Raw genomic sequence first — 12,422 nt, 5'->3', positions numbered from 1 at the left:
CTGAACAATAACCCAAAGTGTTTAGTGCAAAAAAAAAACTACATGCCTAATGGATGCTAAAAACGCCTTCTATTCGCCAGAAACACATTAACTCACTTTGCTTAATGCTTTAACCAACACTTGCTTAACTTGGCTCCAGTAGCAAGTCACACTGTGGCCCTCATTCAAAGCCAGGAGTTTTTTTTAAATTGTCAGGAAAATGGAGGATTTATTGGTAAGCCAATTACACAACTGCCTGTTCATTTTTATAGAGATGTTTTCTCCAACATAATAAAAGCAGAGTGCTGCGCTATCCGAATAATATTTCCAGACTAAGGGCACCCTGAATGCTGTCACTCCCAACTTCAGTGGGTAATGTGGAAATGCTGAGATTGCTGTTGTGGGACTGGGCGAAGAGTTTCTAAACTGACACCAACTTGAAATAAAACTTACATCACACCTTAAAGTAGTAATTGTGCTGTGATCATCCAGATAATATTCACCAAACAGCTGCAGCCTGACAACACGTCTCGAGGGCAAAGGGGTCTTGTCACCTGTAACATTTATTGGCCATTACGCTCGGTGCCTTCCGTTGTTAATAGCTTTCCAGCGACCTGCTCACTGGGCTTGTCCTGAGGAAGTCGTAAAATGTAAGCGTTGGTGCAACCTGTAATGAGGAGTTTCCCAGCAGGAATCGAGGTAGTCAGGTCCCTCGGCAGGTCACAGCAGACCCTGGGGATTGAGGGGAGGATGGACTCTGCTACTTATCAAGGCTTTTGGACCATGCAGCTGCAAATGTTCACATCAAAAATAAGACGACACCCTCTGGTGAACCCTCTCCACAATGCTGCCTGGATATAAATAAAGAAGACAAGCTTGCTCTTTCCTTGTGCTGTGTGTACTTGGATAACTCAAGACACAAGTTAATTGTGAGAAATCCATTAATTGTTGAAAGAGGAATAAATCCACTTTATTACAAAAGATACATGCTGGCTCACACACAGTCTGTCCTCCTTAGGATGGGTTTTACGATAAGAACCGACATTGGTAGCAAAGGAACTGTGATCCAGCAAAGATCTGCTTCGGAGACACCGTAAAAGGGAAAATGTTGCCTACGTCCTCATGTCTTCTGTTCACAGTGGTGTCAACGCAGAGGAAGAATGTTCAACACCACACATGTGCTCTCCGTAATTTAAAATAATAGCCTGCAGTTTGCAACTTTTCTCAAGTATTCCACACAAGCTCATTACTTCATAGTATCACAAAATCCCTACAGTGTGAAACAGGGCATTTGGCCAATCAGGTCCTTACTAATGCTCCAAAGAGCATCCCATCCAGACCAATCCCCTTACCCTATCCCTGTAACCCTGCATTTACATGGCTAACTCACAGAAGCCTGCACATCTTTGGACTGTGGGAAGAAACCCACAGAGACATGGCGGCGGTGGTGGCGGGGGAGGGGAGAGAGGCGGTGGAGGAGGAGGAAAAGTGCAAACTCCACATGTACTGCTGCCCGGGGATATTGTGAGCCAGAAACTAAAATAAGTGATATGAAGGAAGCAGAAGGCTTGAAGACAGAGAATATGGGGGTCAGGAGTTCAGTTCAGGGTTAAATATGATGCTGACGTTATGAAGAGTCTCATTTAGTCTGAGATTATGGTCAAAGAAAGGAGCGAAATCTATGGTGTGAAGTGAAAACAATGACTTTAGTCTTCTTGATGTTCAATTAGAGGGAACTTCAGCTCCCAGAGGATCGAATTTTGAACCAATATTCGACAAGACATGTGGAGGGTTTGAAAGAAGTGGTGTTGAGATAGAGTGAGGTGTTTTTTTTCAGACAGCGATCTGTGCGAAATAACACAAGTTCATAAAAGCTCATGATGGACAGGGTGCCGCTCTGGGAGAAAAAGATGGCAGCCAGACTACCGCTAGATTCTAAAACAACACTGATACAGTTCACTTAAAGGCCGTAGAGAACTGGTGCAACAACCACCCCCCAATTGAAATGTTTGCCCCAGACTTGCTCCATGCTGTCACACTTTACTTCATTCAAATCTACAAGGATGCGGTAATTTCAATGTTAGGTTTTATTTGATACCTACAGTCAATTAATAAGGTGCTCAAAATTCTGCACAGGCCCTGGGTAAATCCAATCAGACTTGCCATGCTGAGCTCAGTGCAAAACCAGCTATTTCACCATGCATCAGAGAGTTCTCTCACTTTCTCTTCCTTTCAAATCCATTTAATTGTTCTTCTGCAAGCCACACAGTTATTTTAACCAGATCCACTTATCCCCGACATCAGCATTGAAACCTTCTGCATACTTTCGACCTGGGAGCTGAAAGAAGAGACAGAAAACAGATAAATGCTAACACTGTTTTATGCAGGTTACAAGAAAGCATGGCCTATAACTTTTTCATGTTGCCTGATAGCAGTGTGCACTCAAGTTCAGGTTAATGAGTGCATAATTAATTGATATTCATTAACTTCTACTTAGAACAGCATTTAGAAAGACTGAATCCTACAATTATTCACCCTTCAACTTGTTAACTTATTATTTGGGTGAAACAAAAGGTAAGTTCCAAAGGACAAAAATAACCAGGAGAAAGATCAGGGAAGGTGACCAATAAGCATGACCAGAAAGTTAGGCTTTAAGGCTGCTTAAACTTGCAGGAAGTGGCAGTGAAGCAAAGGTTGAGGAAGGATTGAAGCAGGCTGCAGGAAGGGAGGCTAGTATCTCATGGCAAATGCATTCTCCCCCACCCCCCAGCTAACATTCCAGAGGACAGCTTCCACTCCCCCTTCCCATCCCAACCCTCTATTATTTGGTGATGGTACTCTGTCAGGTATAACATGGTTATGTCAAAGAAAAACTGTCGCTATTCATTTTCAGTGTGTTGACTGTAGTAAGTTTCTGCATTACACAGATCAACCATGAGCGTGAACCAAAGCAAAATCACATTTAAATATTGATGTGCAATTACCTGCGCACACTTGAAGTAGTGGATATGATACGAAGTAACCACGTTTCACTGAAGATTACTTACAACCAGAAATATGCCAACACTTTTTCTTAAAAGCACAAAGTTATTAACACAGAGGGTTAGTGTTAGGGATAGGGAAGTAGGGAAGGAGCAGAAAGGAAGAAGATCCATATATCCTGTGTTCAAAGCAATAAGGTCGGAGTACCCAACATGAATTTGAAGACTTTGGTGAACAGAGTACGCTGTTTTCATTTTGCCAAATACAGAGTCTCATGTACTTGAGATGGCACTTATAATCATTTAATGGGAGTGTTGAGAGGGGAAGCCCCACTGAATCTCAAGGCACCTCAGACATTTACAGTGTCACCTATGGTTCAGCTGGCAATGCTCTCACTTCTGAGTCACAAGGAGTCTAGGTTCATGTCCCATTCCAGGCAAAATTTCTGACCTGATAATTCAGTGCAGTACTGAGAGAGTGCTCACTGTTAGAGGTGCTCTCGTTTGGATGAGAAGGTCTCATCTACCTGCCTGGATGTAATAGCACTATTTTGAAGATCATCCACAATCATATGAAATTATAAGTGCATGGCAGGGGAACAGAACAGAGAGATAGGCTGAGTGGTCTATATGCTCTACTTTTGCTCATGGTTTTTGGCATTGTGTTCCATGGATTCATTCACGGACAGGTCTCTTGGGATCAAACTTTCCTCTTTCTTTCACTGCAATTCCTCAGCTTGCGTCCAAACTATAAATAGTAACCTTTGAACAGCCGTGCCAAGTTGCCTTGTTTGAACATGAAAGGCTAAGTGAAACCGTTGTGGTTTCTGCCCAGGACTGAAATATGCATAGGCTGCATGCTGGACTTAGTTCTCAAAATATGTTTACTCACAGCAAATCTTTCACCTCACTTGCCTGAAAACTATCTTCTGACCAAGCCTGTTTGGGCTTACCACACCAACCTAGCCTATTTTTTTGGAAATAGATTATTCAGCTAATGAACCTTCAGCAGGTTTAGCAAACATTTTTTTTTATTGAGAGAGCATTTTATGATTAGTACTTAGAACAGTTTCTTTTTCCAAAATGTATGTAAAATTTGGTCTAATGGTCATACACTGGGCTGCCAGAGTAGCTTTGAAACCTGTTGTTGATCCCAACACAGAACGCTAGCCAGAGAGAAGGAAAACCAGCCATCTTATCACTGTCCTGAGGAGGACATTCTTGACTAAGAAGCACATTACATAAACTTAGCAACAACCGAACATGAATGTGGCAATTATACCCAAGATAAAATGACTGAGTTGGATGATGGAAGTTTCAGGTGCATATACTCAGAATTACACCAGCTACTGACCTGATGTAGACCTTGGTCATCTCATTTTCAATAAATTGTTAACATTAAATTGCCGAGGGTTAAAAAAAACTGTTTAAGATACAAAATGCACCCCAAAATCTTAAATGCATCAACATTTGACTTGCTTTTTACTCATTTTTAATAAGCTATGTTTCTATAAAGAAGTGCTCCCCGACTCCATTGCTCCATGTGATCATATTTTAATACCACAATCTTCATGGGACCTCAAGGTGGGCGGGGTCAGAACACCCAAGTAGGGTGGGAGGCAGAGCAAAGAGTGAGGTGCAGCTGGTCAGCGTTTAAACTACAAAAAGAAGTTTTTGTTTTAAATAAACATGAACACCGAGCTTTTCACAAGCTTTTAGGGAGCAAGAGCTTCCTCTGTGGTTGCATCTACCACAGGCAAAATCACGAGAATTTAAAGAAGCTCACAGCTGTTAGCATTTAATTCCGGTTCCATGGCAGCCATTTGCTAGAGCCTTTGTGATGCAGTGGTAATATCCCTACCTTTGGATCAGAAGGCTGGGAATCATAGAATCAAAGAGATGTACAGCATGGAAACAGACCCTTTGGTCCAACCCGTCCATGCCAACCAGATATCCCAACCCAATCTAGTCCTATCTGCCAGCACAAGGCACATATCCCTCCAAACCCTTCCTATGCATATACCCATCCAAATGCCTTTTAAATGTTGCAATTGTACCAGCCTCCGCCACTTCCTCTAGCAGCTCATTCCATACAAGTACCACCCTCTGTATGAAAACGTTGCCCCTCAGGTCTCTTTTATATCTTTCCCCTCTCACCCTAATCCTATGCCCTCTAGTTCTGGACTCCCCGATCCCAGCGCAAAGACTTTGTCTATTTATCCTATCCATGCCCCTCATGATTTTATAAACCTCGATAAGGTCACCCCTCGGCCTCCGACGCTCCAGGGAAAACATCCCCAGCCTGTTCAGCCTCTCCCTATAGCTCAAATCCTCCAACCCTGGCAACATCCTTGTAAATCTTTTCTGAACCCTTTCAAGTTTCACAACATCTTTCCGATAGGAAGGAGACCAGAATTGCACGCAATATTCCAACAGTGGCCTAACCAATGTCCTGTACAGCCGCAACATGACCTCCCAACTCCTGTACTCAATGCTCTGACCAATAAAATAAAGTACACCAGACACCTTTTTCATTATGCTATCCACCTGCGACTCCACTTTCAAGGAGCTATGAACCTGAACTCCAAGATCTCTTTGTTCAGCAACACTCCCTAGGACATTACCATTAAGTGTATAAGATTGGCTTTCACAACATGCAGCATCTCGCATTTATCTAAATTAAACTCCATCTGCCACTTCTCAGCCCATTGGCCCATCTGGTCAAGATCTTGTTGTAATCTGAGGTAACCTTCTTCGCTGTCCACTACACCTCCAATTTTGGTGACATCTACAAACTTACTAACTGTACCTCTTCTGCTCACATCCAAATCATTTATGCAAATGACAAAAAGTAGAGAGCCCAGCACCAATCCTTGTGGCACTCCACTGGTCACTGGCCTCCATCTGGAAAAACAACCCTCCACCAACACCCTCTGTCTTCTACCTTTGAGCCAGTTCTGTATCCAAATGGCTAGTTCTCCCTGTATTCCATGAGATCTAACCTTGCTAATCAGTCTCCCATGGGGAACCTTGTTGAATGCCTTACTGAAGTCCATATAGATCACATCTACCACTCTGCCCTCATCAATCCTCTTGGTTATTTCTTCAAAAAACTCAATCAAGTTGGTGAGACATGATTTCCCATGCACAAAGCCATGTGGACTATCCCTAATCAGTCCTTGCCTTTCCAAATACATGTACATCCTGTCCCTCAGGATTTCCTCCAACAACTTGCCCACCACTGAGGTCAGGCTTACTGGTCTATAGTTCCCTGGCTTGTCCTTACCACCCTTCTTAAACAATGGCACCACGTTTGCCAACCTCTGGTCTTCTGGCAACTCACGTGTGACTATCGATGATACAAATATCTCAGCAAGAGGCCCAGCAATCACTTCTCTAGCTTCCCACAGAGTTCTAGGGTACACCTGATCAGATCCTGGGGATTTATCCACTTTTATGCATTTCAAGACATCCACCACTTCCTCCTCTGTAATATGGACATTTTGCAAGGTGCATCCTATCTATAACTTACATATGCTTCCTTCATTTCCTTAACCAAACCCTCGATTTCTTTAGTCATCCAGCATTCCCTATACCTCCAGCCTTTCTTTCCACCCTAACAGGAATATACTTCTCTGGATTCTTGTTATCTCATTTCTGAAGGCTTCCCATTTTCCAGCCGTCCCTTTAATGTGCAATAGCATGTTCGAACAGGTTGATTAAAAAAACTAGTTCAAAATCTCACTGTCCTACAGCTTTTAGGATTAGCAATGTAGCAACAAACTTAACTTTGCACACCATCTGTGCTCACCCTGATCTGGGAGCATTTGATACTACCTTCATTACGGGGCAAAAAAGTGCGATTCACGGAAAAGCATTCTGTCAGACGCAAATGATATTTCTATTCACCTTGCAAATCCATAGAAAGTACACAAATACGGAAAAGCAGAGAAGAAGCATTTTGCAGGTGCTGGAAATCTTATTTTTAATGCAGCATGCAGGCTTATAACGCGTTCCCTACCTGTCTGTAGGCATGATACATTTGATCAAACTCGTGAGCTCCAATTGTGACTTCTGGAAGGAATCTGGGGAACGACGTCAGGTCAGCTACACGTTGCTTGTCTTCAACGCTAATCAAGGGAAGAAAGGTAATGTGTGTTGGTAAATATCCTCATAACAGATCAATACCTACACTTTGCAAAGATGCACTGAACCTGGGTTGTGATTGCTCTTTAATACGATGGTCAGAATTATATTAAAAATTGCTGGGTCAGAACCTACCACATGACTTTTTAAGTTTTCTGAAAATACAGCATTCATTAATTTCTCCAAAAGCAAAATTGTTCATTGACTAGGAACACAACATGAGGATAAGCAAGAGGTAACTATACACAGAAAACAAAATAGTTCAATGTAACAATAGCACCCCCTAGTGCTTTCCTCTGACATAGCCCATAACTCAATGACATTAGTAGAGATCAAATTTTTCTACAATTCATCGTGGAGAATAACTTTTTTGACAGCTGGTGCCTTCTCTGTCAAAACCCATAGTTCAAAGGCTTCAACTGCCTTAACACATTTGTGCAGTTTGCTGTCAGACTCATGCATCTGTATCACTTTCAACCGAGACTGTTCCACTGAGTCCTGCCCTGAGACACAGAGGTGATCAGAGATTGACAGAATCTAATGTGAAGAGGAGATCAAGAGAAATGGCCACAAATTGGGTGGGATTATTACAGGGCCATGTTCCATTTTCATTGAAATTCAAGTGCAGAGCAAGACTTACAGTTTGTCTTGACTTGTTCTATACTCCCAAGGCTCACTTAAAAATGTCAGAACAAAATCGATGGAAAGAAACAAAAGACTGTTAAATTTTATATGTTTTTGCTGCATCCCCAAGGCAAAAGATGCGTGGTAAACCATATTGCAAATCAGTTGGTGCAAATAAAATTGCCTTCTTTTAAAAGATATTAACTCATTTACTGAAATGCAGCAAAATAGCAATGGGAACATGAATAATTTGTACAATAGCATCAATATTAATTTATAACCTGCAGTTCCATAGTTTCACAACATCTTCTAACTCATAAGTTTTGCATTGCAATTAAGTGTCTGCCAATGAATTTCCTTGGTTCATATCAACCACACTCTAGAGATATAGTGGCTCCTGAAGTGAGCCGTCCTGATGTAAGCCTATAATCTATCAATTGCTAAAGGCTTTCTCTACAGTGCCTAAAAGTCTTAAAAACATTTTCTTCCAAAGCTAGGCAAAACAGTGACTGATCTTCTTATTGTCCTCTCTAAAATGAGTGATACTGTTGTATTTGAATACAAGTGCACTGTTATATTTCAGATTGCAAGGTCTTTTATGCTTTTGCCCATTGAAGCTGCACTGAATCTTTCAAAGAGCACAAGGAACAATGGCAACATTTATGTGGAGCAGACAATGAGTGACTCAAACTAAGGACATATTGCTGCCATTTCAAATGAGTTCACATCTCTTTCTTACTAACAACAGATTATCCAGTCAAAGGCAAAAAATTCTGATCAAGAGAAAATGCCAACGTAATTAACTGAGACAGAACTTAACAGCAAAATAACAAAGGTTATGGAGCACACAATTATTAACATGTAAAAAGGTTATGCTGTTAACCTCAAAACTGGGGCTCACATCAGCATCAAGAGATTCAAGACATTTGCTGGATTTTTACAGGAAATGAGAATTAAAATTGCTACAGAAAGTTAGAACAAGTGTTTTAACAATGCAAGGACCACTTAACTGACATTTGTTTCTCAACCTCAGTGGCCCACGAACAGAATATTCAGCTGTGGAGTTTCATTCCTGTAGGAATTGCTGTTAAAGCTCTACTATCCAAGTTGCTTGCCTATTTTTCCTTTGCCTCCCTTCTCTTCACAACCAAATCATTTTCCCTCTTTTCCTACGTCATTGACTACTTCATTTGAGTCCAATTGCTAATCCAATTAAATCCTCTTTAACACTGGCTTGCTGAACACCATCACGCTTTCACGTCGCTTATTCTGTAGTTACCAACATATCCATATAACACTGGAAACCGATGCTAAATAATATTTACATAATTAAACTGTTCAGTGGTTAGCCTGGTCTCTGGTTGTTTTCCCCAGTGCTCCCACACCCACTCTCAGTCCTAGGCCCCTCCTTTCCATGGCTCCCAATGTGAATCTTCAATCTTGATGTCTTTCAAGTTCTTGGTGGTCACTGTCACCACTGGACACGTCAGCTATTGTTCCCACTCTGGCCTGACCCCTGCTCATGCCCCCAGTCCTATTCCTGCCCAATGTTTTCACCTTTAAAGTCCCTGGTGTTTACTGCTAACAGCGGGGACTTGCTGTCCCTCTGTTCTGATCTTACACTGAACACATCAGCATCATCTGTCACTGGACTTAGTCACTGCAGATTATCCTGGGTCGAGTTCTGCTACAAACTGAGAAGGAGACTGGGCTTATGCCCAAAACATCGGTTCTCCTGCTCCTTGGAAGCTGCCTGACCTGCTGTGCTTTTCCAGCACTATACTCATGACAAACTGAGGAGGAACCTGGTCAATCTAAAACTTAAGTGGGTTAGTCTAATTTTTTTTAAAACATTTATTTACACCACAAAATTTATACTTATTTTGCTTTTTATCTTAATGGCATTTTATTTTCTAAGGTCAGCATTTAATGATATAAGTTGAAAGGCCATGTTTTAAAAAGTTTTATTTTCTGTTGTGAAATACCTTAAAGCACCAAACTGTACAGTTTTGCTATTATGCAGAGTGTCTGATTTTGTAAGTTACTTCAGTTGGGAATGCTCAGCATTACAGATGTATAACATTATAATTTGTACATTGTTTTTCCAGGCAAAAAAAAATGTACAAGTGAACCAAACTCCAGTTTTAATACTGATTCCTATCAAGGCTTATGATTCACTTAAAAGTTTTCATTTCCAACTTTAATGAGAACTTGCTGCATTTACTTTTCCATTGCTCACACTGTACTCTAAGATAAACTGTTGACTCTTTTGGAGATCTCAGATGTGTCCTTGCTGCTGTGCTGTCAGCCCAGTAATCCACAGCACTAAAAATTTACAATTAAAATCTGCAGAAAACCGCTCAACTTGTGGTGCATGCGCTGAGTTTGCATACAGCATTTGCAGAACAGAGGAGAGGTAATTCTGTCTAAAACTTCTATGCCAACATTTACATTCTGCATAGTAGCAAATTCCAAATTCTAACTCCCCTCCAAGTGAAGAAAGGGGTCTTAGCACCATTTCGGGCATTCACCCTGTGCTGATACATAGGCCTTCAGTAACACCACTAAAAACAAGTTGGTTTTTACACTGCTGTAGGTGGGATCTTTCAAGTTGGTTTTTACACTGCTGTAGGTGGGATCTTTCTGTGTACACATTACAATTTTCTGCAGACCCTGCTCCTGAAAGTCTAGATTTAGCAACCTCAAAACCTACAGACAAGATGCTATGCTTACAACAAAGTGGCTTAATTCAATCTGTCCTGTAAATGTGAGAGGCTGTTTACATTGCTAGAGTTGCCACTGAGGAAGAGTGATGTTAACACTGAAGGATTAAATGATCACATTGGCATTATGGCAATTTTATTAATTGAATTTAAGACGAATCCAATTTAAATTGGGTGACGGACAAAAAGTGAACTAATTATTGTTACAAAGGACAACACAGTGTTACTTCACATACACAAAAATGTGCAAGACACAACAATAATCAGAAGTTCACACTTGACTTGTAAAATAGTTAATTAATTGAGAACCATGAACAATGAACCTTTAAACTCAGACAAATCATAGGGAAATGCAGGAAGGAAGTTATCACTTTTTTTTATAAACTTCAAAAATATTCAGTTCACTCTTCCTTTAAAATGCACACCATGGAAGTGCAGCTCGACGCAGAATCTTGCTCAAATATCCTCCTGATGATAATAAGTGCCAATACAAAGATTGATCAGTCACTCGACATTTATACGGAAACCACAGACATTTCCAAACTCTATAGCTTTACAAAAAAAGCCAAAAATCTGTAATAAAAACAAAATGAGGATAGACCCATCAAATGTGACAGCAGTTATGCAGAGAGAAACACTTCAGGCCTGTGACCTTTCATCAGAATTCCTCCACGAATAAAGGAAAATGCTGCAGAGAACCAAGCAATCCTTGGTGGCAAGACTCTGATGCAGGCAACAGATTTGAATGGGTTGGGAGAATGAATGTTGTGGTGCAACTCCTGACACTTCATTTAGGAGTGGTACAAACATGCACACCTTACCTACATCTATATATTTTTGCCCCACTTGATAAGTATACATCTACTGGAATGAAACAGGGCACAGCTCAGTCAACGTTTTCTGAAGTGAAATTGGTCTCTGTCCATAAGTGCTGTTTTCATGTGGTGCCTATACCTCCAGACTCATTTACTCTGCTGCTTCTAGGAAATAGATTTGATCTTTAGAGGGCTCCATTGCACAGCAGTTAACCCTGTTGCTTGAAAATGGTATTCCTTAACATTGCCTACAAAACATTCTCAATGAGGAATTAAATAAAGACAGGGACATGGTTATACTGGAATGACAGAATCCTACAAAAGCCAACAACAAATACCAGAAAGATATTTATGATGTTGTGGATTTACTAGTTTATAAAAGGCACTTGTTGATTTACTTTTCTATTCAGTTTTTGTAGTGCGTTGGAGTATTTCCAAACCAAAAAAAATGTAAAGCAATCTACTGTTGAGACGTTGACAAGAGCAGCCTGCTCTCAGACAGAAACAGGAGCAGTACATGTCTTAACCTTACAGCCTAAGTCAAGCTCCTTAATACAGGACGGAGAGGGTCAGCAAGGAGTGGAATATACAAGTGTATGAAAAGATAGACAGGGTAAGACAGATAACTTAACAGACCTGCTTCAGTCACAATGAACCATAATGCATCAGGACCTTCAAATGAATGCCCCAAAATGACCTTCAATTTACTAGTAAGTGGCCCTGTCTGTAATATCCCATGGTATTATTTTGAAGAGTTTTCCCCATGACCTGACATACACTTGTCTTTAAATCAACATCATTTAAAAGAAACTAATCTCAAACCTGCAGATGTGACAAAAATTATGTACCCATTTAGTGCAATTCTGTTACTCAAGTGCTCCCTGCAAAGAACTGAAATGGTAACTGGCAACCAAATATATGTTGAAGTAAACAGTTATTCATTATATCCACAGATTTTTCAGTTGCCCTCGCCTAATTACTAGATGTTCATAGCTGCCATGCCAAATCCCTGAGAACTGAAATTCTCCATTACATTAACACTAGCTGATTCAGTTGCCCTTGTAATTTGTGACCAGAATGCCAGGTCATAATGAGCTCCTTGACCTAGATGTCCACAATAGAAGCCAATGATCACGTTTCACAGCAGAGCAGCT

The 12,422-nt window shown here is 40.9% G+C and overlaps 1 protein-coding gene across 1 annotated transcript in view; it reads right to left on the bottom strand.

The window, feature by feature from the left end:
- Window positions 1–2,047: 2,047 nt before the first annotated feature.
- Window positions 2,048–12,422, bottom strand: part of ndufa10 (NADH:ubiquinone oxidoreductase subunit A10) — a 67,446-nt gene continuing 57,071 nt past the window's right edge. Inside the window, exons 9-10 of the mRNA XM_043693102.2 lie at window positions 6,982–7,090; window positions 2,048–2,317 (exon numbers count right to left, since the gene is read on the bottom strand). Of these exons, the coding sequence (XP_043549037.2) occupies window positions 2,249–2,317; window positions 6,982–7,090 (178 nt within the window). The 3' untranslated portion in view covers window positions 2,048–2,248. The remainder of the gene's footprint in view (window positions 2,318–6,981; window positions 7,091–12,422) is intronic.

This window comes from Chiloscyllium plagiosum, unplaced genomic scaffold, assembly GCF_037043375.1.
Source record: "Chiloscyllium plagiosum isolate Xiang-an unplaced genomic scaffold, Cpla_swu_hap1 HiC_scaffold_7, whole genome shotgun sequence".
Taxonomy (NCBI): Eukaryota; Metazoa; Chordata; class Chondrichthyes; order Orectolobiformes; family Hemiscylliidae; genus Chiloscyllium; species Chiloscyllium plagiosum.
This window is presented reverse-complemented; position numbering and strand designations above follow the sequence as displayed.